This window comes from Diplodia seriata, assembly GCF_021436955.1.
Source record: "Diplodia seriata strain FDS-637 chromosome Unknown scaffold_2, whole genome shotgun sequence".
Classification (NCBI taxonomy): domain Eukaryota; kingdom Fungi; phylum Ascomycota; class Dothideomycetes; order Botryosphaeriales; family Botryosphaeriaceae; genus Diplodia; species Diplodia seriata.
In genome coordinates, this window is record NW_027117309.1 from 1,599,720 (window position 1) to 1,625,258 (window position 25,539).

A 25,539-nucleotide genomic window follows, 5' to 3' on the forward strand; every position below is an offset into this window, starting at 1 on the left:
GCCACGCCTGCCGCACACACCCCTCCGGCAACCACTTCTGGTGCTCGTAGGGCTGAGTCTGGTCTAGACAACAGCCCATGACGCAAGGTCCTTTGCTCACACCATTTGCCTTCACGACAACAGACACCTCCCCATGTGACCCTGGAAACACAAACTCTAGCGCGAGCGTTCCACACCTTCCAATCATGGCCGCAATTGACAAAGAACGAGAGCACCCCGCCACCGGCGAAGAAGTGAAGGGGGAGGCGGTGGTCGACACGTCCAGCTCCACAGGCGACAAGCGCCCTAATGCTTGTAAGTGTGCTGGAATGCTGTAGAGTCTGCATGCTGAGTGTTGACAGTCACAGAGCTCATGTCTCGCAAGCAGCCCAAGTCGTCGGACAAGACGGCGAAGGAAAGCCGCAAGTCAACAACCGTCGGCACCAAGGTATTTCCCGGCATGTATGGGCTGGGAGCATACATCGACCACCCTGAGCAGTTTGCAAAAGACCGCGTGATCGACTACAATGACGAATTCGTCATCATTAACGACCTGTTCCCCAAGTCTGTAATCCATTGTCTGATTCTACCACGGGACAAGGCAAAAACGCTCGTGCACCCGTTTGAGGCGTTCGAGGATGCGGAATTCCTCGAGGCTTGCAAGACCGAGGCGGAAAGAGTCAAGAAGATGGTGGGCAGTGAGCTCCGCCGCAGGTATGGACAGTTCTCAAAGCAAGAACGGGCGCGCATAGAGGCCATCGAGTCGGAAGATCCGCCAGACGAGGAGAAGCTGCCGCCAGGACGAGACTGGACGGCGGATCTGCTCGTGGGGATCCACTCTGGCCCGTCCATGGCCAACCTCCATGTCCACGTTTTGTCTCCAGACCGGCATTCGCCTAGCCTGAAGCACCGCAAGCACTACAACAGCTTTTCGACGCCTTTCCTAGTTCCGCTAGACGCGTTTCCCCTCGCGCAAGACGACGCGAGAAGGAACCCGCGCGGCGAGGGCTATCTCAACAGGGAGTTCCAGTGCTGGCGGTGCGAGCGCAGCTTCGGCACGAACGTGCAGAAACTCAAGGCACACCTTGCGGAGGAGTTCGAGCAGTGGCGGGGCGAGTAGGTTCGATTACCCCACAAGCTGCGGGGTGGCTTGATTCGGTGACAACAACACGGGCGGGCTCACGATGGGCGGGTGCGGAGAGGAGTGTGGGCGGGCGACCCGGAGGCTACTGCATGGAATGCTTTAGACACATCACGATGGCAAGCATTGCCCAATGGCAGGCGCGGCTAGAGCATCCTGCCATTCCCGTCGCAGTGTGCACCTGCCTCTTGAGCAGTAAGCTTCGCGCATTCCTCCGCTGCCACGCCTTGCCGCTCTGGCCGTCGCGTGCATAAGGCGGGCGGGCGCGGCTCGTGACTCGGCGCTGACCACGGCGCTCGAACACCTCCCCATTTTCTCCCATTCGCGTCCTCACCACCGCTCACAGCACGCAATTGGCAGTGGGTGTGCGGCTGGGGCATTGTCGATGCGCCGTCGAGACCCTCGGGCGACCCACCTGTCGGCACCGGCGATCGCTGCGAACCCCCGCCTTCGCAGCCCTCTCTCTGGAGCTTCAGCCCGCTGTGCCGTCGCAAACCGAGTGCCTGAACCTCGACGCCGACATGTCCAACTCGACGCCCTCGCACAGCGCCCAGCACGACAGCGCCTCGCCGCCTGGCAAGCCGGGCTCCCAGCAAGGCCAGCATACCCGCACCTATCAGGCCTGCATCCCCTGCCGCCGTCGCAAGGTGCGCTGCGACCTGGGGCCCGTCGACAACCCTCACGACCCGCCGTGTGTGCGCTGCCGCCGCGAGAGCAAAGAGTGCTTCTTCTCCGCCACCCGCCGCAAACGCAAGCCCCAGGATGGCGGCGAGGGCTTCGAGGACGAGGAGCCCGCCGACTTCGAGGTCTCCAACGGCCGCAAGCGCCTCCGCGAAGATTCTGAGACGCCGCGCCGCCCCAGCTTCGTCCAGCAGCCACCCATACCACGCCCGCTGACGCCCGGCGGCTCGGTTGGCCGTCTGCAGCCCCTGCGCCGTCCCAACGCCAATCAGCAGTCCTCACACGATGATCAGCAGCAGGTGAACAATGAGACCACTGCCATCCTGCAGTCGAAAGAGGTCTTCAGTGGCCATGACGCCCTCAACCTGCTCTTTGAGGCTGCAGGCCGCACCGGCGACATCGAGCACCACAGGTCCGACAGCAACATGCACCAGCGCAACATGAGCACCACCTCGTTCACCGCCACCACTCCGGGCTCTCAGCCTAATTTGACCAGCCCGGGCGTCAACAGCTCTCAGCCTTATCCCAGCCCGGGCACCCATTCCACCGTCGAACCTGCGATAGACCCAGCCATCGCCCAAGGTCAGGTACAAAGCGAAGCGAATAACCAGAGTGGCTTTGAGCAGGCCATCAAGGCGTGGTCACGGTTCCGCTTTGTCCGTGCAGGCTGGTTCACCGCCCGAGAAGGCATCGCATACTTGGACTACTTCTACAGGTATCTGTCGCCGCTGACCCCCATTGTCGTGCCCAACTTCGAGAAATACGAGTCCCATAGCACTCTGCTCACTGAGGAGCCCATGCTCGTTGTCACCCTCCTGACCGTAGCCTCCCGTTACATGTCCTTGACTGGCCCAGGCTCCAGCTCCCGCCCATATGCGATTCACGAGAAGCTGTGGAGCTATCTGCAGGGCATGATAGACCGCATGATATGGGGCCAGGAACAGTTTGGCGGCGGATTCTGCGGAGCCGGTGCCCAACAAAGCTGCGACGTCAACCCGCTGTCTCGAAAGGGTCTCCGCACTTTAGGCACCGTGGAAAGCCTTATGCTCCTCACCGAGTGGCACCCCCGCGCTCTACACTTCCCTCCGGGAGACGATGACGACGAGCTCATGGCTCCTGACGAGGAGATGATGGCCAACATGGTCAACGGCTGTTTGTCTGAGGCGGCGAACGACCAATACAGAGGGCTAGGCGGTCAGAGGATCGATAGCTGGCTAGAGCCTTGTTGGCGGAGCGACAGGATGTGCTGGATGCTGCTGGGAAACGCTCTAGCTTTGGCCTATGAGATCGGTGTCTTCGACGATAAGAGCGAGACCGACTTCCACGAAGAGAACAAACACCTTCCGCCTGCGAAAGTCGAGGCTTACTATCGGCGGAAGAACCATCTCCGCGAACTCCTGCTGATCTACATTACTCAAACCAGTGGTCGAGTCGGGCTTACTTCAATGCTTCCGCGATCGCAACGAGACAAAACGTTCCTCAAGAGCCCTGATGACCGCTTGCAGGATCGCTTCTCGATGCTGAAGAGAACCGGGAAGATCATCCGCGAGGAGGCTGGTAGCTCGCCGGGCGCGGAGAGGAGGATTAATAGCCAGGAAATGGTCTTGTATTTCTGGATGGAGATTGCCGTCATCATGGAGAAAGGCAACCAGGACATGTTCTCCAACCGCCGTCGCACGCGAGAGCTGATCAGAACACAAGAGTACAAGAAGCTCTTGTCCGAGTTTCAGCCAATTCTTCGAGAATTCCGCTCGCACCTGGACAGATATAAGAACATCAGTGAGTAGGGCCTTTCTGCAGACTTCGTGCGTGCTGCTGATCAGACAGTTCCCAAACTCATGCACGACGTCCTGGCAATCGAGTATGAGTACAGCAGAGTTTACATCAACTCATTGGCCCTGCAGGCCGTGGTAGAGAGATGTGTCACGAACACACATGCTGCTGCTGCCGCCGCCAATGGGGCCAATGGCTTAGGCTCCGTGCCGACCGGCACGATTCCTCCCCACATGCTTGTGCGGTGGTACGGCGATGACCGGCACTTCATTCGGGAAGTCATTGATGGGTGTCGAAACGTGCTGCAAATCGTCACCAAGGGCCTTGAGCCCGGCGGTTATCTGAAACACGCGCCGGTACGGACGTTCTTCCGCATCATCTCTGTCACCATTATACTGCTCAAGACCTTTGCGCTCGGCGCCACAGAAGACGATGTTGCGCTCTCTCTTGGCCTGATGGAGGAAGCCGTCTCAGCATTACGGAACTGCATCGTCGACGATGTGCACGTGGGCAATCGTTTCGCAGGCATGCTGATTACACTCATCACCCGTATCAAGTCCCGCTTTGTGCGCATGGCGGGATCGGGCTCCGGGAGAAATTCACTGCAGGCTAGCCGCGCCACAAGCCAAAGCCCAAGCCTGCCAACTGCGGGCATCACGTCCAATCAGCAAAACTACAATAACCCCATGATGCCACCTCCTCACCCTGGCCAAGGATACAACCACAACGGTAACAATCCCCAGTGGCCCAACTACAGCTCCAGTGGCCTGAGTGGCCCCGCCAGCCCTGTTGCTTCCAATGGTCGTGCAACGCCAAACTCCAGCCACCCACTTTGGGGCATCAGCACTGAGACATATGATCCAGGATCGAACAACATTTCAATCATGCCGCCGCCGACGTTTGGCTCGCCTTACAACTCGCACAACCAGCTGTCAAACAGCAATGGCGGGAGCGCGGATAGCAGCAGCGGTAGCAACAATAACAACAATCAGTTTCCTGGGTTTGGTAGCGACAACGGCGACTACGGCGGCTTCGGGAATGGCGGAGCCGACTGGTTGGCGCTTCCTCTGGACCCACTTCTGAACTCGTATGGCGCAGACGTGAACAGCAACGCCTATGGACCCGATGTCGGGGGGTACGACTTGTTAGACGTGCTATTGAACGGGACGGAGAACATGGGTTGAAACGCCCAGGATACGGTACTGTCATGATGAGAACGACCAGCCAATGAAAAACACGGAATGGGCGTTTGATGGCGAGCTGTACGACACGACCTCAACGGGATGAATCGCATGCATGGGATATGGTATGAACTTCAACAGAAAATGGGACACTTGCACGGATTGCTTGTTTGGTTTTTGGCTCAATGGCTGGTAACTATTTGCATTCATTACTGATACCCCAGGGTGGCTTTACTCCTTTGCCTTAGAAGACTACCCTTGGATTGTTTGGCGGAACAAGTGCTTTTTACTTTGAGGTATTCTTTCGACGTTTTGTTATGCCTGGCTTATTCTCCAATTTTTTCTCCTGCGTACGGACGGGCCACTTTTCTTCCTACGAGTGTTAAGAGTTCAATGGTATGTTATGCCTGCTAGAAAAGATCTCTTTGTGTTTTAAGTGGCTGCGAGGCCTTCAATGGGATCACTACGGCTTGACGCATCGTGTGTGACTTTGACATTGCTTCTTGAAACATGATCTCATATCCGCTCAACAAGGGAGAACAGAGGACCCTGTGGCCTGATTCACACGCCTGACCAGAAAGAAGCAGCACGTTTACATCAGAACTCGCTTAATCAACAGGTGTCTGCAAAGAAAAGCAACTTCGCAGGATCCGGACCACGAAAAGCACTAACAATTGGCACCGTCTCAAAAGGGATTCTATTGTTTTCTTCTGCTGCTTGCTTTTAACCCTTTCTATATTTCCCTCTGACTTGCTTTTGATATTTGCTTGGTAGCTGCAGATTATCAACTCTCTGCTTCTTCCTGGTCATTGCTTTTTCTGCGAAGGGAAATTGAGACAGTGCCGAGCATTTTCTTCTTATCACTTCAAAGTAGACACAGCAAGTATGACATTTGCTTTTGCGTCTAGGTACACGTCGTGCATGCAGTCAATTGCATTACAATCCTTTTCATTTGTTGTAGACATTTCTTCTTCTCGAACGCGAACGGCGATATCTTGTTTGGTCTACTAACCTCTCGTATGTCGTATCACCCTACATGACCCCTGTATTAGAGGATGCATCAAGGCAATGCAGTTGAACAGGCTATCGAAAAGAACAAAAGCAGTTGCAGGGTGCACAAGTCGTTGTCCAACCATTCGTCGGAAAGGCTTGCCAGCTACACCTCAATGCCCATCACGACCTATCTTCCGTACGTGCCATGCTCGCTATTCGGCCCCATCAGGCTTGTTCGTGCGCTACAACGCCTGCAAAAGTCGGGTCAAATCAAACAGCTCCATAATAGCATGACTGACACGCAGTTCAATAGCGGCGATTGGCGTAGTCGACCCCAGTGAACAACAAATTTTAGTACGTCCTGCTGCCAGTTGCCCTCGTCCGCATGGCTCTGGCCCCACCCCCATCCCCGGCATCCGCAACCCTCCCGATCCGCTCCACCGCCTTCATACCGTCGGTATCACCGCCCACATCACCCGCTTCCGCCACTTTCCCGCCCAGCCGCCTGATCACCTCCACGCGCTCCGCTTCATCCCCGCAGTCGCCCCACGCGAGTGTCTGACTAGCCACCGGTGCCTCGTTCGTCCAAGGTGGGGCAGCGGCCGTCTCCTCGTCTTCGGCAACAGTGGGCGCTTTCGCCGCGGCCGAGAAGGAGTTCTGTGCGGAGAGCGAAGATGGCGCGGACCCGTTGGATGTCACACTGGGGGCGCGGCCGAGTTGGTGGCGGCGCTGCTGGCGGTTAGTGCGGACCATGCCGGCAGCGGCATTGTCGGAACCGGCGGAAGCGGGGCGGACGAATTCCTTTTGCTTCTTCTGAGCGAGCAGTGCGGCAATGGTGTTGTTGAGGTCGGTGTTCGAGCGGTTGTCGGCTTGTGGCGGAGCGGCAGCAGCTGGAGGGGCGTTGGCCAAATTGTCAGGATGCTGCGGCTGCTTCTGCTGATCTGCAGGTGATGCGTCTGTCGGCAAGGGTTTTCGGAGTGCGTTAGCGTCCGACTGCGACAGTTCCTGCAGGTGTTTTGGCTGCGAGGTAGTGTCATCATCGGGATAGGGAGGTGCCGGGTCGTCCGGGACAGCCGCTCCAGCGGCGCCGGCGCCTCCAGTCTCGTCCTCGCTTCCCGATTCGTACAACGGCAAAGCGGGTCTGCTCGCACGAGCTCGTTTCCGCTCACCGGGATTCTGAACCTCTAGTCCCAACCGGCTTTCTTGTCGTTCGAAGCCGTGGCGATCCGGAGACACGGGTTTCGGTAGTGTGAGTTTATTGTGACGACTGTGCTCTCGTGAAGCCCTGGACGCTCTGGCGTCAGCAACACTTCGTTCGTTGATGACGTATATGCGGATGCACAACGGACAATTAGATGACCACGAGACGCATTTGCCTTCTTACAATCCCGTCTCTGCCGCAGAGACGGGAAATTTCTAGCTGAAAGTAGCTTACCGTTCTTTGATGGAGACGTCCGCGCCTATTGCAGAGTTCTTTCGTGTCTGTGGCTGCTGCGAGGAATCCCTAGATCTTTCGGAAGACAGATGCATCGCATGCGCTTCAAACGGTTGCCGCTCCCACGTAGAGATGCAACTCCACAGCCAGGACGGGGCAACAACGGCAATGGAACGCTTTAGACAGTATTTGACTTTAGGGTTCGGGGGTGAATCAGAGTTGCAGATCAAGACCGAGACGCCTTCGTTCAACACTTCGTCATAAGTGGCACCTAGTCGGGAGCGGGTCAGTGCATCTGACGTATACCACAAGCAGCGTGGGACTGACCCATCAGTTTGACAGCCTTCGATATATGCAGGCGGTCATAGTCAGTAAATGAAGTCGAAGAGATGATCAGGTTTTCAAAACCTGCTAGACGTCAACAATCGTCATATTGAAGTAGCAGAATGCTTACCTTGCATTGGAAGTCGGGGAAAAGGCTTGCAAATCACTTCTTCAGCAGGATCGACGATCTTCTTCTGATACAGACACTTCTCCACCCACCACTCGTTGACGCGCGTGAGGCCCTCAGCGACAATCGGCAGGTCTTCAAGCTCGCCACAAGCAATATTTGAAGGGGTGATCAAAAAGCCGCTCTCTAACTCCGAGTCTTCGTGTGAACAGAGCTGCTCTGGCGTTACAGCAAGCCGAGCTCCATTTTGATGAAGATGTTCCTGAAGAATCCCGGTCTGTATCTTGGTGAGCATAACATCCTCGAGCCTGCCCACCTGCGCATCGACGAACCTTGGTGCGATCAAAGCCATACACATATATGATTCTGCCATCGAAACAGCCTGCATTCCGCTTGAACAGTGGCTGGTCGTGCGCACCATCTGGTTGATCCCTACTTGCGCTTCCGTGGTCATCGGCCTTGCTCATAGCAGGAACCACCTCGTTACAGCCCGCACCGTTGTTTGCAAGGTCCTGCCAGAGGTTGTCTTCTTCTTGTTGCCTCACACCAAAACTTCCACTTGTGATGTCGTTCCAGATGGCCGAGCTCTGACTTCCCAGCTTAGTGCTTGCGGTCCGCCTCAATTTTCGTTTGCCCTCTACTTCTTCAGCAGCAGGCGTGCGCAAGCGCTTGCCCAATGGCGTTGTTTCAGCTGGCAATTTCTTGAATGCGCCCTTTCCGCGCATTTCTTTCGGTAGAAAAGGGTCGTACAATGCCTCGTCGAGAGTCATTCGACGCTCAACACTGTCCGTGAGCCACTCTAGTGAAACAGTCTTGAGGCTCCACTGCCGAGCAAAATCGAACTTTTTGCCAGAAGGGGCTGCTGCGATAAGGTGGGTGATGGCCCTTGTCAAATCACCCTGGTATGTCGCGCCGTGGGCGGTGACGGTCTCCTCGAGATATTTCCGCTGCTGTACTGTGTACCGTCAGCACCTACATCTCCATGGTAGTGATGGCGGCTCACAATCCTCGAAACCCGTTATGCATATGCGCAGGCCATGGAAAGTAGGCACGCGATACTCCTCTTCCAGCTTTTCCACATCGGTTTCCCCGCCTTGCAGCCAGGACTCCCGCACAGCTGCGATCCAGGCAGGCAGGACGGCCTTGACATCGGGGCGCTCCTTGGCAACGTATTTGTACTTCTGGGTATCTATGTGGCCGACGACAAGATGGGTTACGTCGGAGGTAAGGTCGTACTTGTGGACGGCGCCCATATCGGTCGCCCATTTTGCGAGTTCGTTCTGTCAAAAGTTCAGGCTTGAGCGGTCACGATTGGCGGGATACGGCGTACTCTCAGTTCGGGGCCAATGGAGGTGCAGCAGAGGATAACACGCTGGAGAGGCGATTGCGCCCGGGCTAGCAGCTATTAGCACCCCTACGACAGGGGCATCGTGTGAAGACAGAGGAACCGCAGGGGCTTACCCTGATCTGCTTGGTCCGGCATGCTGGCGCCTGTGGACGAGCTTCAGCGTTGGCGTTGCGGGCGGGTTGGAGTCGGCTGCGACGCGACTTGAGCCTCGACGCGTTCGCGCCGCGGGCACGTGAGAAAGTCTCACCGGACACGCGCTGGCCGTTCGCCGCACAGCGCCGGTGCGGCGCGTAACACCGCGCTGTCTTTCCCAGACGGGCTGCAGCCAATCAGCGCCAGCACGGGCTTGCTTGCCATTATCAAAGCGCAGCCCGGATTGGCCATCATGCGGGCTGGGGAACCCCTCAGACTGCCTCTTTTGCGGAGAGCGGAGCAGGAGGGCACGCTGCCAAGCTTCTGCCGTCGCAGCCAATGTCGTCAGACGCAGGAGATCAGTCACGGTGGCTAACGTTCCCCACACCATGTGCTTTTTCATCCTTCGTCCCGAAAGGAACAAAGGGTCCACGGGCGACGTCAAGCCCACGCGCGCTACAGAGGGTGGCGGTCAGGGGACAATTGTCAGGGCGCGCAGAGAAGGGCGAGGCGGATGCTGCGCAGGTCGGCGGCGTGCGCCCCGATGCTCGTCATACACTATGGGGCCCAGGTCGAGTTTTTGCATCATGCAGGCAGGCGTCGCGACACCTTCTGCTATTGAAAAAGCGTTCCGATCTCCGGAGCTGCTTTGAGGGCGGCCTGCTGAGCACGCGGTCCTGTCGGGTTAATAAGCGCAGATCTGGGCGTGTTTTGGATGGTGGAGGGCTGGCGGGCAGCACATGGGGACTGGCGCGCCAAAGATCGCGGCATGGGCGACAGGGGCCGACTGGTGCCTCGGCCGCACTCCGCACTTCACTCTGTCGCATCATGCTGCATGACGTGGGCCACTATGGACGCCGCCAGGGCTGCTGGTCGGGATAGCCTGGGCTGCTGGCAGCGCGCAGAGCAGCGCCTGGCGGCCCCTCGAGCTTCCAGCCTTGGGCCGTAGCGTCGCCAGCGTGGCTCCTGCGCAGCACGCCTCGTCGCGCCGCGGAGCGTGTGCATCCAAGACATGGCAGCGTCGTGGCCAGAATGCAGCACCCGGAAGACTCGGATGGGCGGCCGCGGCACTGGAGGGCGCGCGTTGATCCTGTGGTGAGGTCACCGTCCTAGGCCGCTCTGGGCTGGCCGCAGAGCAAGAAGGAAGCATCGGTCTTATTAGGGAGCGCGCTGCCGGGGGATTGGCCATCAGAGCCCTCTCTCACATCTTGCGACGGTGCACTGGCACTACTGACGCCGCCCGCCCTCCACTCGAGATCTGCCGCCGACTTGCCTGTTCGGCGCCGCAAAAGCTTCGCTACCCTGCGTCGTCACTATCCTGTTTCCCGCCGCCAGTCGCCCCAGTCGTTTTAAGCAGGGAGCAGCGGTCTCAGTAGTCGTTTTTGCGTGGACCCGCGCATGACATTCCACGCCGAACCAGCAAACCCTTGACCGCCCGCGCAAAAGGCACTCTGAGCTCACCGGCATGCTGCATGCCTGTCTCCGCAGCACCGTTAGTCGTTTCCCATATCGTCTCCCCAGATCTGTAAGTTCTCATCAGCCCCGGCCCCGACTCTCAGCCGCTGTCCTCCCACTCTTCCTTTGTCCGCTCTCGTCATCTCGCTCCCCTCCAGCCGCGTCGTGTCCGCTCTCACGCGTCGCCTGCGAGCTTACCTTCTCCGGCGCTCCTCTTATTTGTCCTGAAACCCACTGTCCTTGCCATTCGCCTCCTTGTCCCTGCTTGCCGCGCTCTTGGATGCCTGCACGCGCCGTCCTCGCGCACGATTGACGCTCACGCCAATTGCCATCATGACAGAGTATCTCCGAGTCCACACCGAACGCGGTCGCCTCAGCTATCTGCCCGACGAGCCCCAGCGAAGTAACCGGCACTCCGTGTGCACTTCGACTCCTTCGGCCTACCTCCAGACCCGCGGTCCCATCTTCAACCCTCGCAGCCGCCGGCCCCAGCGCATCCACATTGCTCGTGTGCCGCCCGATTTTTCCGTCCTCCGCCGCAAATCAAGAAGAAGCCGGCCAGTGGTCATAGAAAAACTGGCAGGCCCACGGGAGAACGCAAAGCGTTTCCTACGCTCTTTCATCGCCTCTCACGGCGACAAGGACAAGACCTCGCCCTCTCCCACCCGCGCCCCCAGCTTCGGCAGCGGAATCAACGAGCCCTCTTCGGCCGAGGGCCAACGCGCTGTGAGCTGTGAGACCATGCGCACAATGCCCCATCCTGCCGTTGGGGGTCCAGTAAGCGGCATGGTTTCGAGGCCGGTGCTCGCGGAAACCGTGCGTTCGGCGTCTGGTCGATCCACTGTCAGCAGGAAGAGCGTAGTGTCCTCCATCACCCAGACCATTCCCGATGACAAGCCCCTTGCGTCGGGCAACGGAATCAGCGTCGGGATCGCGTTGGCCGAGCCTGTCCTCTTCCTGCAAGGTTTCGAGCAAAGTGAGCATTCAGAGAGAAGTACTGCCATGCTGCGCGGCAGCCTGCATTTGAGGGTCACGAAGAGTGCCAAAATCAAGGCGGTGACGCTCAAATTCAAGGGCAAGGCCACTACAAAGTGGCCCGAAGGTACTTCCACTCCGTACAAGCAGCTGGCAGACTCGCGTGACTGACACACGGCAGGCATTCCTCCGAAGAAGACTGACTTTGAGGAGACGGACCATATCATGAGCCACACTTGGCCCTTCTTCAATGCTCAGTTTCCCACTGCCGAGCACGGCAGCTGCGCTGATCACGTGGAACTTCATGAGCGGAAAGAGAGCACCCTTCAGGTGCCAATAAGTGGCAAGGATGGAAAGCTGTCCTTTGATTTCTCCCGCTCGCCCATGAACTCAAGTACAAATCTCAGCTCGAAGGACGCGAAGCGGCTCTCACTGCAGGTCAATCAGTCCAGAAGTTTCGGAAAGGGAGAGTCATCATCGGGCGGTCCGTCCGTAGCCCAAAAAGGCTACCGAACATTTCAACCTGGCGACTACATCTACAACTTCGAATTGCCGCTGGACAGCCACTTGCCAGAGACCATTGATGTTGATCTCGGCTCCGTGAAGTACGAACTCGAAGCGGTAGTCGAACGGTCCGGCGCATTCAGAGCCAACCTCGTCGGAACCAAGGAAGTGGTGCTCATTAGAGCGCCCTCGGAAGGCTCTCTCGAGCAAGTCGAACCTATTGCAATCAGCCGGAATTGGGAGGACCAATTGCACTACGATATTGTCATTTCCGGCAAATCTTTTCCACTCGGCTCGCATGTGCCAATTGCCTTCAAACTCACGCCGTTGGCGAAAGTGCAATGCCACCGAATCAAGGTCTTCGTCACCGAAAACGTTGAATACTATTGCAACAACAAGCGCGTGCACCGGATAGAGCCTACGCGAAAGGTTCAGCTATTTGAAAAGCGAGCCGACGGCCCGGCAAACAGCACATATCCTGGAAGTAGCATGAGGATCATCACCGGGGGTGGTGTGCCTTACGATCAGCGGGCCGCCGCCGCACGAGGGGACATGGACAACATTACCCTGCAAGATTCCACAAACCTGCTAGGCAACCTCGACGGCGAGAGTAACATAGGGCCAACTGAGATGGAATTCAATGTGCAACTACCGAGTTGCCACAATCAGCGCGAGAAGGATCAGAAGCTACACAAACTACACTTCGACACGACCTATCAGAACATCCAGGTGCACCACTGGATTAAGGTACGTTGACTTTTCACAGCAGAGCAAGACGAGCGGTTACTAACGTGTGCCCCAGATCGTCATGCGCCTGTCGCGACCTGATCAAAACGACCCGGGCAAAAGACGACACTTTGAAATTTCCATCGATTCGCCATTCCATATTCTCTCATGCAGAGCAACGCAGGCAAACACGGCGCTGCCCGCGTACTCATCCCCTGAAGCGGGCGAGGACATCCACACCATGCCGGAGTGCGGGTGTCCTGGGGCGCCAGTTCGGCGCGGGTCGCCTGCATCATTCATCCCGACGATCAACGCGCTCAACAGTGCGCGCACGCACAATAGTGTGCCTGAAGTGCCTAGTCCCCAGCTGGCTCGACCGCAACAGGCCCACATCGGTGGACCAACAGACCCACGTCTCCAGCGACCCATTCACCTCCTGCGCCAGCCGTCGTTCAATCCGCCGGCGTTCGACGAGGAGCAGCCGCCACCGGCCCTCCAGACCCCGCCGCCGCAATACGAGAGCATTGCCAGCCCGACGTCCGGGCTTGCTGACTACTTCTCACGATTGTCAGACGCGTACGACGAGGACAGCGACGGTGAAGGGGAAAGCGCACGGACGCCGGGGCGGGTGGACGTGCCGCTGACACCAGGCAGCCGAATCAATCGTAGCATGGACGAGCGGCGCACTTGGCTGCCGCTCGACAGGTAGTGACGCACGGAAGGGGATGTTGTACAGCACGATTTACGATTTTCTTGACGACCAGTAGACGATTTTGGAAACGACATAATTTGGTTGGGGCCGTCCGGGACGGGAGGCGGGGATTCTGTTTGGCTTAGAAGGGGGCGAGAACGAGCCGGACACAGCATGGTCCAGCCGACGACAGCTCGGTTGGTTAGGTTCTCTGTGTTATATTTGCACGACTGCACAGCTGCATCTTGGGCGTTGTTGGATTGCTTCTAGACTTTGTCATTCCCACGAAAACGAGCGTGAGCGCCGGCAGTTGAGCTGGCCTTAGTTTTGTTCCTTCTACGTATCGCAGCCGGCGTGCTTGGCAGACAACGTCCACACCGCATGGTGGTCGGGCGGGAATAAGGTAGTTCCAAGAATGAATGGCGTGATTGGCTAGCAGTGCTGGAGCTCACATGGGTTGTGGCCTTGGATTTTGGGCCTTCGCTTGCAGACGCCTTGCCCAAGACGCGGCGTCCAGCACACCCCGCGCGGCGCGCATCAGATCCCGATGTCAAGAAAGATGGGCGGTCATCTGGAGGCGGCTGCAGCAGACATGCAGCGATCAGCACGACTTCTTATCTGAGGCGGTCTGCCGCGGTGGCGACAACCACGGTAGCCGTCGACGATTGCCCGCGGTCCGCGAGTCACCAGACGCCGGCACCCAAAAGGCACCAGCAGTCCGCATCCGCAACAGCCGTCTCGGCGTTCGAACCGAGGCAGCCCGGTGGAGCACAGGTCCGGAGCAAGATAGTTGGTTTTGCGGACGGCGAGCAAGGCAGCGGGGGAGGAGTCGGCAGGCGTGGGCTGCGATTTGCTGCGGCGCTGCAGCCAAGGCTTCGCAGGCTCGGGCTAAGAGCTCCGCCAAGCGGGCGCGGAGACAGCGGTGGAAGAGCCATGGCTGCGGCAGCGAATACAAGTATGGACCGCGGCCGGGCAGGTCCACCGCAGCCGTGGCAGCGGTCGCGTATCTCACCAAGCCGGCTTACCTCTTCTTTGCTTCGCTTTGCTTCGCTTTGCTCCAGGTCCGCGGCGTTGGCAGCTTGGCGCATTCCGGTTGACGAGCCGGAAAAGCACTGAGAGCGCGGCGGCGTGCCGTTTAATCCGTGGAGGAGGCTCTGCACCCCGCGCACAGAACAGCAGGCGGCGGGGCGCGCATCCGTCATCGCCCAGCGAGTAAGGCCGAGCGGTGGGCTCCATCCACTCAGCAACGCTGCGTCACCCGAAGCGGCAAATCCATGTAAGTACGGCTTGAGTCCCGATCCTAGTTAAACATTGAGCGCCCGCCGCCAGAGTGCTCCCGTTCGCTGCTGCTCTCCTGCGTCTGCGCGACCACCAGCCCGCCTTCCTGTTCCCCGTCGTGCCGTCAAGCTGGGCTCACCACTGCCGCGCGCCCTGCAGACACGCTCCGCTCCCAACGCTCGGAGCTGCCCGCGCCCCTCCAGCACGCTCGCTGCCCTACAACACGACTCTACCATTGACTTCGCCGTCACCGCCGCTCGCACCGTCGATACCTTCCTCTCCCTGCCACACCGCCCACGCGGCTGAACGGAGCGGCGACTGGGCGCGACCAGTGGCTACATGCAGTCATCCCCGGCACACCAACCCAGACCGCGCGAAGGCGTCCTCCATACGGCGCCCTCCGTTTTCGTTGGCACATAACCGCCCTGTACTCGCGCACCACCTACCGGCCGCCTGTCGTTACCGCTACACACCGCAGGGCTGCACTAGCCACGAACAGTCAACATGGCCTGGGAACACCTCTCCATCACCAAGCCGCACTTGGTGTACATCATCCTGGGCGGCTTTACCTCGCTGTTCATGCTTTGCTCCTCCGTCATCAAGGAGCGCTTGTACATTGGTGAGGCTACCGTCGCTACTATATGCGGCATCATCTTCGGCCCTCACGCCGCCAACCTAATCAATCCGCTGGAATGGGGCAACACCGATCTGATCACCCTGGAATTCTCCCGCATTGTCCTGGTCGTCCAGTGCTTTGCCGTCGGCGTCGAACTGCCCAAGGCCTACATGGAGCGTCACTGGAGATCCGTCACCGCCCTGCTGATCCCTGTCATGACCTTTGGCTGGCTGATCACGAGCTTGTTTATCTGGGCCTTCATGCACGACCAACTCAATTGGCTGGACAGCCTCTGCGTTGCTGCCTGCGTCACCGCCACTGATCCCGTCCTGGCCTCTTCGGTCGTTGGTAAGGGCAAGTTTGCCAAGCGTGTGCCCAAGCATCTGCGTGATCTTCTGTCCGCCGAATCCGGTTGCAACGACGGCATGGCCTTTCCCTTCATTTACCTGGCCGTCTACATTATCCGTTACAAGCACCACCCCAACGAGGTTGCTCTCCACTGGTTCTGCTACACTATCTTGTACGAGTGCATCTTCGGCGCCGTTTATGGCGTGGCAGTCGGATACATCGCCAGGCGCCTGATCAGATACTCTCACGAAAAGGATCTCATTGACCGTGAGAGTTTCTTGGTCTTCTACTTCGTTCTGGCGCTCTTTTGCGCTGGATCCGGAAGCTTGCTCGGTATGGATGACTTGCTGATAGGCTTCGCCTGCGGCGTCGGCTTCAGTAACGATGGCTGGTTTTTGGAGAAGACAGAGGAAGCTCACGTATCCAACGTCATCGATCTACTCATCAACTTGACCTTCTTCGTCTACTTCGGAACCATCATTCCTTGGGAGCAGTTTAACTCGGACATCATTGGAACCAGCCCCTGGAAGCTCGTCGTCATCGCAATTCTGGTCCTTCTATTCCGCCGCATTCCCATCATGATGCTCATGAAACCCCTAATCCCAGATATCAAAACGTATCGAGAGGCGCTTTTTGCTGGTCACTTTGGGCCCATCGGGGTCGGTGCTATCTTCGTCGCCATTCTTGCACGTGCCGAGATGGAGACGGAAGAGACGACACCACTGGCCGAACTACCGGAACCTGACTTCCCGCATATGAACATCATCGAGCTGATCTGGCCTATCACGTGTTTCCTGGTCATCTGCTCGATCATCGTCCATGGCTCCTCCATCGCTGTTTTCACGCTCGGCAAGCACATTAATACCTTAACACTAACCTTGTCTTACACTCAAGCAAACGAGGACGGACCGAGCTGGATGGATCGTCTGCCTCGCATTCAGTCTCGTTCCAAGAGCTCCATGTCTCTGCGCCGACCTGGAGAAGCCGAAACGGACTCATCGTGGGAGGAGAAGGGTGAGAAGGGCGAATACGGATCCGAGGGCTTCCTTAGCGTACCACGCGGTTTCCTCGGTAGGAAGAAGGACGACGATGCTCAGAGCCGGTCATCTAGCCGCCGGCCAACCAGACGGAGGAGAAGCATGGGTCCAGGTGGACCTATCAGCCAGTCTGCAATTACTCCTGCGCGCCGCGAGCACGATCCCGCTGATGCACCTGCCAACGCCCGTGAAGATTCGGATACTACTGCTCTGAACAGCGACGAGTCTCCCGACATCGACAAGATCAGGTCTCCCGAACAGGAAGTCTACCAGGAGGGTGATAAGATGATCTTCGAGGACGAGGAGGGCAATGTGCTTGACGTTCGCGATATCCCGGACAAGTCTGAGAACGAAATCAAGCGAGAGGCCAAAGAAGACGGCCGCAAGCTCATGAAGGAGAAGAATGTAGTTGGTGGCGTTGCACAAACCGAGGACGATCAGCGCGTCAACGAGGGCCAAAAAATGGCCCACGATCTCAAAGATACCGCCGAGCATCCGAAGAAGCACTGGCGTGAAATGCTTCACCGTCGCCACACGGGCGCTGAGGGTGAAGAGGGACATAAGAAAAAGCGCGGCCCAGCCTTGGCTTACCAGTTCGGCAACACGATTATCGTGGAGGACGAAGATGGTGAGGTCATCAAGAAGTACGATATCCCGCAAGACGCAACGAAACAAGGCGAGAAGGCCCCTGTCACCGACAAAACCCGTCAACGCTTGGCGCGCATGGGTACTTACCTTGGCATGTCCCATGGCGAGGCGCAAGCCGCTGCCAGTCAAGCAGATGTCACCGGCGAAAGCAGTCAGGGTGGCGCCAAGCCGCGGGAGGAAAAGAAGAAGAAGCGGATACAGGAGGAGCAAAGCGATGATGAGCGCATCCGCTTCACCGTCAATGCTGGTGGCCGCCGCATGAGCAAGGCCGAGTTCATCAAGCAGATCCAGCAGATGGACCCGAAGGCTCGTACCAAGTTTGTCGAGAACAGCGATGTTCCCGAACCCGTCAAAGAGGAGGCCCGCAACGATGCTAAGGACCACCTCCGCCTGCAGCAACAACAGAAGGAGGCAGCTATTGAGAGCGCCCGCAAGGAGCGCGCCAGTGACTCGGACGAAGAGGAGGAAATTCCTTTCCACGACATGCGCGACGCGCTAGGCGGCCGCGAGACGGCAGCAGAAGCCCGCCGTCGTCAGATGGCGACTTCCTCGAAAAATACCGCATCTTCCTCACGCTCGCCGGGCGTCTCGCCTGGCGCCACGGCCAGTCCACTAAGCCGCCCCAGCACCGAAGGCTCGACATCATCCAGCCGTCGAGGCGCTGTCGCCAAGGCCGCGGGCCGCACCGAGACAGGTGAGAAGTCGCGCGCGCAACCGACGCACCTGGACGAGGGCGAGACTGCGGCGGAGCGCCGAAGACGCGAGGGCGCGCTGGGTTTGGGCGGAGGCGACGAGTCGTCAGACAGCGAGAGCGACGAGGAGGACGGCAAGGGTATCAGGAGAAACATGCCGGTAGAGAAGAAGGCCGAGCGCGAGAAGGCGAAGGCTGCTGCCGCCGCTGCCGCCGCCGTTGCCGAGGTAGATGAAGAAGAAGTAGCGGCTAAGGAGCGGGAGCAGGAACTTGAGCAGGAGCAGGAGCAGGAACGAAAACAGGAGCAAGAGCAAGAGCAAGAGCAAGAGTCAGAGCCGGAACAGCAACAGCAGCAGAAGACTCCTGGCATCAGGTTCGCGGAACCGAGGCGGCCGACGTTGCAGGAAGACGGCGATGGAGAAGGCGGAGAAACTGGCGAAGGGGACGCCGGTGAGAGTGGAAACGGTGGGAAAGGACACCACAAGAGGAGTTCGAGCGGGTTGAGATGGTTCAAGAAGTAAGAGAAGCAAAAGGGGGAAAACAACGAAATGGTAATACGATGGGTATGAAGATGAGAATTGTATGGCAATGACGAGGGATGATGGGAAACTTGATCAACCAGGCATAGTGGGGATCATTTGATGATGCCGGGCCAGGCTGGGAAGGAAACTTTCAAGAGCTTCTTGTATCTTAATTTTTTGTTACTTCTTTATTTTTCACCATCGGTATGGTTGGTATGGGAACCGTACAGGTAATGCGCAAGCTCTTCACATGCGTTTCATGGGAGCATTGGACTCGTCGATGGATAGTAGAAGGGGGGAAATCAGGAAAAGGGGCCCGCAGTTAGCATTCGTTGTTTGCTGACGGGAAGAGATTGATAGTGGAACGACAAAAGTAGAATTGAGAGTTGCAAAGTACAGGACTTCTGGCTGGTCTACATAGAGGATAGATTTGATAATACGATGCTTTAGCCTTCCAACAATACTTGCACAATGGGTGATCTCACAGTGATGTGACCAGAGATGCGGAAGCAAAGCGTGGGCCCGAAGCTGTACACCAGCAGTGACCTCCGCCTCCCTGTAACACAAACCCTGTTTTGGTCATTCCTATTTGTACAGTACGACCTTCCGAAATGAGGAACAGATCAAGTAGGCGGGAACAAAACCAGAGTGAGGGGTTCATTCAATTGCTGATTGGACATCGAAGCCAGCTATTCGGCTCTGTGCTTAGAAACCTTCTCTTTCCTACCGGATTTCCCCCAATTTCTCGCTGGCTTGCCATGTCAGTACTGTTCATCGCTACTCATGAGGACGTTTGGGCGCCCCAATTTTTGAACGCCGTCTTCCTCCCTCGGGTCCCTATTTCATGATTGACCTTTTCTTCACCCCCGCGCTATGCGTCACCCTGCGCCTCCACGATGCCCCTGTTCAGGTTGATCTTCTCCAAGATGGCGGCCGCGCCCCTCTCGATCAGCGCCGCGGCAACGGTCCTGCCGAACTCGTCGGCGGCCTCTCTAGTATCGATCTTGGCGGTCAGCTCGACCTCGGCGGCCTCGGTGCCGTCGAGGCTCGCGACGATGGCGCGCATGACGAGGTCGTCCCCGTCCTCGGCGACCCAGTCGGTCTCGACGCCGATGGGCACGCTGCAGCCGCCCTCGAGGGTGCGCATGAGGCTGCGCTCGGCGAGGCAGGCGCGGGCGGTGCGCTCGCAGCCGACGCGCGACAGCAGCCGCACCGTCTCGGCGTCGTCGGCGCGCACCTCGATGGCCAGCGCGCCCTGGCCGACGGCGTACAGCATGCCGCCGTCCTTCTTGCTCAGCAGCGCCGTGATGCGGTCGTCCAGGCCGAGCCGCTTCAGCCCCGCGGCCGCCAGGATCAGCGCCGTGTACTGCACCGCGGCCGGGTCGGTGCTGTCGAGCTTGGCCAGCCGCGTGCCCACGTTGCCGCGCACGTCGGCGAAGCGCAGGTGCGGGTACAGCCGCTTCAGCTGCGCGGACCGCCGCACCGACGACGTGCCGATGACGGAGCCCGCGGGCAGCGAGCCGATGCTCGCGTGCGTCGAGGCCGTGGCCGGGTCGGCGGCCAGCGAGGCCTTGAGGACGAAGGCGTCGCGCGGATCCTCGCGCGGGAGGATGGCGCCTAGGGACATGCCGGGCGGTAGCTGGGTGGGCATGTCTGCGGGCGGTTGGTGTCAGCTATGTGCGATTGAAGAGCCCAATGGCTTTCTCCTCCCAGTCTGATGCCTCTTTCCTTCAAGTTGAAGGCAGGCGAGGGCGTGCCCAACCAGTGCCAGAAATTCCAGACGGGAGGAAGCGTGCGTGCTCGGGAGGGACAAAAGAGAAACACCAGTGTGACCCACCCTTCAAGCAATGCACAATCATATCCAGTTCCCCCTTTGCCAGCAGCGCCTCCAGCTCGTGCGTCCACAGGCTCTTGGCCCCGAAGCTGTGCAGGGCCGTCGTTTGGTTCTTGTCGCCCATGGTCGCCATGGCGTGGATCGCATATTTCCTGCCCGGCCACGCCTCCTTCAGCATCGCCTCGACGAGGTCCGTCTGCACCCGCGCCAGCGCCGATCGCCGCGTACCAATGTTAACCACGGGGAGCTCTGAGGCGGCGGAGGACGAAGTTTGGGTCGCGGGCGCCGGCGCCGCGGCCAGTTCGGTGCCTTCGGTGGCCATTATCGAGCGTGGAGTTGGGCGAAACTTGCAGAGCCTGTGGCAGGAGGAAGCAGAGTCGGCAGTAGGCGGCACCAAGGTGTACTGGTAGCGGTAGACGTGGGTGTGGGCAAGTTTAAGTGTGGAAAGTTGGGGCGGCGAGCAAGGTGGGATGTGCAGTTCGGATGGACCGCGGGGCACAGCCCGGTTGTTCTTCGCCGCAGGACATGCAAGCGTTGGCGTCGGGCTTCACCAGACCGTACGATGACACCTTGTGCTACCCGACTCTACATGTCTAATACTCTACGAATACAGCTGCGTTGCGCAGAAAGTGGCGCCTTGAAAGTTTTCATTTGAGTTGTGTCGCGACATATACGCCGCTCAAGTGCCTCGCGCAGCCCCCTTAGCTAAGCACATGTTTGATATGGATCCTTGATCACTACCGGTTTTTCTGCTTTTCTCCGTCGACTAACCCGTTTCCCCTCTCAGTGGTAGGCCTCCCTGCTCCGGCATGCTTTGGCGGTGGAGCGCGGTCAAGCGATTACATCGATGGCCCTGATACCCTCCCCCTCCACCTTATGTATTATGCATCCTGCGCTTTGTCGCTTTGAGCAAGCCCAGCAAATTCGTAACCGCCTTGATTCCAGCAGCTCACTTCCCTGTTCAACATGCCAGCAATCCGCATACCGAGATTACGTGCCTAAGGAAGGGCTCCTCAGCGTCTAGGTGCAAGCCATTTGTTGACCTCGTCCCAAGCAGCTCCATCTCTCACCAGACCGGCATCGCTTGCCTTTTTGATACCGGCGTACACGGCATCCCAGAGCTTGAAGGCAATGTCGAGATCGCCGATGAAATCAATGCTCTCAGGGAACCAATCACGCGCCGCGCGAGTCTTGGTGCTGGCCTTTGCCTCAGGAGTCGTCGGGTCGGGCTGAATGTGAAGTTCATCGAGGTACGACTTGACCGCAATGCCCATAGCACAGTCGTTGGGGATGCCAAAGGGTAGCTTGATACCAAGGTCGATGTAATCGCTGCGGTCACGCTCAGCATCACCATTGAGAAGGAGCGTTGCAAGGCTGACTTCAGCAAGATCACGAAGGCTGCTGCGCACGGAAGAGATGACAGAGTGGTAGCCAAGCAAGTGCCTGCTCAGCGGGCCGGTGAAGCCGATAGGCCTGTGGCGGAGTTTGCCTAAGCAGGCGACGCGAGATACGAGCAGGTTGTTGCGCTTGTCGGTCTCGGAACCACGGATGGGCGGACCGCCGTACGAGGGGAACATGTTCTTAGAGGTGAGGATGTTGAGGCGGGCAAGCTCCATGGCGATGAAAACAGCCTCCTCCAGCTCCGGGCGCCCATTGAGCGCCGTAATGGCGGCGTTGAGAGCCTCGCCCCACTGCGTGAGCTCGTGCTTAGCGTCAATGAAGTCGCGCAGCTGCAAGAACCGCCAGACGGAGTTGTAAAGAAGCTCGTCACTAGCGCTCAGAAGCTTCGAAGGATCCTTCTTGGTCAGTGTCTTCGCGGCAAAGTCGGCATCCTTCAGAGACTGGATCGCGAAGCCAATCGTCTCCGCTCCCTCCAACGACTTGACCTTCTCTTGGATTAGCGCTGCCTTCACGTTCCATTGACTGAGAATGGGCCGGAAGTCCGACGTATCCCTCGGAGTGATGGTCTTAGCATTGTGGCGGTCGAACCATGTGTAGAGAAAGACGTTCTTGTGCTGGTAGAAGCGGTGCAGAGACGACGCCAGAAGGGAGATAGTAGTGTTGCGCAGGGGAACAAGCTGGTCGCGCACGAGCTCACGGTATTCCTGAGATTCACCGCCGTCCAGCGGGGCAATCTCGATGATCTCCGCGGACGTGCGTGCAGTGAGAACCCTTGAGCCAATAGCGCCCCTGGAGAGGTAGAAGTAGACTTCATCGGGAAGACGCTGGCTCATGAATTCGTGGACGTCGGCGGGTGCGCGGTCATTGTTGAGGACTTCGACCTTGCCATCAAGGGTGAGGATGATATGATGCTGAATGGACATCTTGGCGCGCATGAACTTGTCGGTGTAGTTCATAGAGCGGAGCTTCGGGTCGTCCTGATAGTTCTGGCAGACGGACATGCCGGTGCGACCTAGCGACATCATCATCTCGACAGCACTCCTAATCTTGGGCTTGTTCCTGCGAGTTTCAAGCATGGGCAGGGGAGGCAGCAGCTCAGAGCCTGCCAACAGGCACGCGTCGATGAATTGGTCGGGCCCCAGGTTGCCCAGATCGCTCATGCATTGCCGCCTGCCCATCCATGTGAACTCGCCGCGCTCCCAATCCCACGCCGTGATCGCCCTCTCGATGTCGAAGAAGAGCAGCTCAGACGGACCAGCAATGGCTTGGTAGAGGTGCTTGGCATTCTTCTCGAGGTATGCAAGCTGCAGCACTATCAGCCGAGGGCCCTTTCTCCGCCAACTGATGCACATACCTGGGCCCACGCAGTGTAGGGCGCGACAATGAACTCGGCGCCAGCCTCGTTCAAAAGGAACTGGAAGTTGCGTAGGTAGTCATCGGTCCTGGTTGAGGCTGTGGCAGGAAGCGCACGTCAGAACGCATCCATTGCGGTAGGGGTGCAAGACAACGTACGAGCCTCTCCGAATGTCTGCACAGCGCGCTCGGCCTCACTCTGGTTGTAGAGCTCCCAAGCTTCGGCGGTGACGCGCGAGGCGTCGTCTGAGGTGCGGAACGATCTGTCGCGCTTGCCGAAATCCAGACCATTGAAGACGAAGAACGGTGTGATGTTGTGGCTCTTCCAGCGCTGCAGGTCGTCGAGCACAAGGCGCTTCATGGAGAAGGGCAGACCGCCCAGGGCGGGGAGCAGCGGCTCCTTCCATTGCGGGTCGTTGAGCAGGCGGGTGAGGTGGTCGGCGGCATCGATAGCGACAGAACAGCCGGAGAGCTCCTCGAGCTTGGAGTGCTCGGCCAGGTTGGCGGCCCAATCGTCCTGGGTAGAGATCATGCTGTGAGGCCAGGCGGTCGGGAAGGAGGAAAGGGCGGCTGGCAATTAAAGACAAGGCAAATTGAAGGAAAGGAAGCGCAGAGAGGGGACGCACTCCGCCGAGGGGAACAGGGCGGCTGGGCAGCGGGGTGGGGAGGGCGGCGCCTTGAGGCTGCTGCTTGGGGTGGTTGTCGAGGAGCTGGGGCAAGCTGCGTGGTCAGTGTCGCACCGCCGAATCGACGCCCGCAACAGCGACGCGCTACGAAGTAGTGACCGCCCGCCCGCACCAACGAGGCCCCTGCGCTCAGCCCTACGGCCGCCGCCGCTCTCAACACCACTCATCCTGCCTATCACCCCGCTTCACAATGCCGTCCGCCACCGATTCCGTTGCCGTGATTCCCGTTATCGACGTCGCGTCGCCCACGCCCGAGATCGCCAGGCAGCTGCTCGACGCCGCATCCACTCATGGCTTCGTCTTTGTGAGCAACTACGGCGCAATCCTACCGCCTGAGCATGTCCGGTCTATCTTCGAACTGGTAGCGCCGAAACCCACCTTTTGCGCAGGCCGCCATCTGACGTCTCAAGTCCCGTAGTTTTTTCAAGGCACCCACCGAGGTGAAGGCCGAATGCTCTTATCAGAAAGGCAAAAACCAAGGCTGGGTTGGCATGCACACCGAGACGCTCGACCCCAAAAGCCAAAAGGTAGCTACTTCCACCGGCAAACCCAGATGGGCGTGTGCCCGCACTTTGTTTTTCTGTTCTGACCGATGGGAGTCCATCTGTCGGGAAGTGACTTTGCTTTGACCTGCGTTTTCCCGCCACCCCACCTTCGAGAGTTATCCTAACAATCTTGCAGCGCGGTGATTTCAAGGAGTGCGTCTCTCTCCCTCAAAGTGATACCTGAGCTGGCTCTCATGCCCTTACCAGAGCTTTCAACATCGGTGAATACACACTCTCCAACCAGGCCCCGCAGCCGCTGCCGGCGCCCCTGGCACCGCATGAATCTCAACTTGGCGAATTCCAAGCGCGGTGCCACGCCCTTTGCAACCACCTACTCCGCCTTTTCGGCCTCGCTCTACGCATTCCAGCTTCTGATGGCGGTGACTCCTGGTTCGCAACGCGACACGATCGATCTGCAGGCACGTCCGGATCGATCCTCCGCCTCTTGTACTACCCGGCGCTACCGCCCATAGACAGCACCGACATCCGCGCCGGCGCCCACTCCGATTATGGTAGCGTCACGCTGTTGTTCCAGCAGCCGCGGGGCCAACCCGGGCTCGAGATCCTGACGCCCGAGGGAGCATGGGCACCCGTTCCTGTGAACCCAACAGGTGACGAGGCGCAGCCGCCCGTGCTCGTGAACATCGGGGACTTGCTGAGTTACTGGACGGACGGTTTGCTGAAGAGCACAGTGCACCGGGTTGTGTTCCCGCGGCAGGAGGCAGGTGGGGTGGGAGAGGACAGGTACAGCATTGCGTATTTCTGCCACCCTGTAGATGATGCGAGACTGGTCCCCGTGCCGAGCGATGTGGTGAAGGAGCAGGGTGGAAAGGAGGGAGCGGGGGAAAGGACTACGGTGCTCACCGCCAAGGATCACCTGTTGGAGCGTCTGGCGGCGACGTATTGATTGCTAGGGAAGCACAGTTGCTCAACATCATCCTGTCACCCATTTCGGAGCAGTTGAGGCCGTCATTCCTGCTTACATGCATTTGGAGCGCTGCAGACCGCGTGGTCGCTGCTTTTCCCTCTGCAAGGAAGCCGTTCCATTCACTCAACATCCTCGCCACCTTCTAGTGGTCTTCCGCAACCCTCATTCGCTCATTTCTCGGATTTCCA

General features: G+C 58.5%; 9 protein-coding genes across 9 annotated transcripts; 6 read left to right on the plus strand and 3 right to left on the minus strand.

Annotated features, from left to right (window-relative positions):
• Positions 1–288: 288 nt before the first annotated feature.
• On the plus strand, positions 289–1,099 carry HNT3 (aprataxin-like protein; the record flags this gene model as incomplete). The annotated part of the gene is made up of 2 exons (XM_066773349.1): positions 289–294; positions 368–1,099. The coding sequence occupies 2 exons, from the start codon at positions 289–291 to the stop codon at positions 1,097–1,099; spliced, it is 738 nt and encodes a 245-aa protein (XP_066635916.1).
• Positions 1,100–1,505: 406 nt separating this feature from the next.
• ARO80_1 (zinc finger transcriptional activator) lies at positions 1,506–3,588 on the plus strand (the record flags this gene model as incomplete). Its single annotated transcript, XM_066773350.1, has 2 exons — positions 1,506–1,512; positions 1,577–3,588. 2 exons carry the CDS (start codon positions 1,506–1,508, stop codon positions 3,586–3,588), a joined length of 2,019 nt encoding a protein of 672 aa, XP_066635917.1.
• A 51-nt stretch (positions 3,589–3,639) lies between these two features.
• ARO80_2 (zinc finger transcriptional activator) lies at positions 3,640–4,758 on the plus strand (the record flags this gene model as incomplete). Its single annotated transcript, XM_066773351.1, has 2 exons — positions 3,640–3,648; positions 3,706–4,758. The coding sequence occupies 2 exons, from the start codon at positions 3,640–3,642 to the stop codon at positions 4,756–4,758; spliced, it is 1,062 nt and encodes a 353-aa protein (XP_066635918.1).
• A 1,341-nt stretch (positions 4,759–6,099) lies between these two features.
• On the minus strand, positions 6,100–8,887 carry DPB11 (protein kinase activating protein dpb11; the record flags this gene model as incomplete). The annotated part of the gene is made up of 5 exons (XM_066773352.1): positions 6,100–6,889; positions 6,918–6,924; positions 7,638–7,911; positions 7,967–8,589; positions 8,638–8,887. The coding sequence occupies 5 exons, from the start codon at positions 8,885–8,887 to the stop codon at positions 6,100–6,102; spliced, it is 1,944 nt and encodes a 647-aa protein (XP_066635919.1).
• A 2,015-nt stretch (positions 8,888–10,902) lies between these two features.
• On the plus strand, positions 10,903–12,804 carry SLS55_001865 (uncharacterized protein; the record flags this gene model as incomplete). The annotated part of the gene is given in 2 exon segments (XM_066773353.1): positions 10,903–11,707; positions 11,726–12,804. The coding sequence occupies 2 exon segments, from the start codon at positions 10,903–10,905 to the stop codon at positions 12,802–12,804; spliced, it is 1,884 nt and encodes a 627-aa protein (XP_066635920.1).
• A 2,443-nt stretch (positions 12,805–15,247) lies between these two features.
• Positions 15,248–18,604, plus strand: CNH1 (Na+/H+ antiporter; the record flags this gene model as incomplete). The annotated part of the gene is made up of 1 exon (XM_066773354.1): positions 15,248–18,604. The coding sequence occupies one exon, from the start codon at positions 15,248–15,250 to the stop codon at positions 18,602–18,604; it is 3,357 nt and encodes a 1,118-aa protein (XP_066635921.1).
• An 871-nt stretch (positions 18,605–19,475) lies between these two features.
• On the minus strand, positions 19,476–20,760 carry HEM3 (porphobilinogen deaminase; the record flags this gene model as incomplete). The annotated part of the gene is made up of 2 exons (XM_066773355.1): positions 19,476–20,257; positions 20,442–20,760. 2 exons carry the CDS (start codon positions 20,758–20,760, stop codon positions 19,476–19,478), a joined length of 1,101 nt encoding a protein of 366 aa, XP_066635922.1.
• A 691-nt stretch (positions 20,761–21,451) lies between these two features.
• SLS55_001868 (uncharacterized protein) lies at positions 21,452–23,724 on the minus strand (the record flags this gene model as incomplete). The annotated part of the gene is made up of 3 exons (XM_066773356.1): positions 21,452–23,143; positions 23,194–23,291; positions 23,352–23,724. The coding sequence occupies 3 exons, from the start codon at positions 23,722–23,724 to the stop codon at positions 21,452–21,454; spliced, it is 2,163 nt and encodes a 720-aa protein (XP_066635923.1).
• A 344-nt stretch (positions 23,725–24,068) lies between these two features.
• On the plus strand, positions 24,069–25,330 carry SLS55_001869 (uncharacterized protein; the record flags this gene model as incomplete). Its single annotated transcript, XM_066773357.1, has 4 exons — positions 24,069–24,218; positions 24,289–24,405; positions 24,560–24,576; positions 24,631–25,330. 4 exons carry the CDS (start codon positions 24,069–24,071, stop codon positions 25,328–25,330), a joined length of 984 nt encoding a protein of 327 aa, XP_066635924.1.
• Between the last annotated feature and the right edge of the window lie 209 nt (positions 25,331–25,539).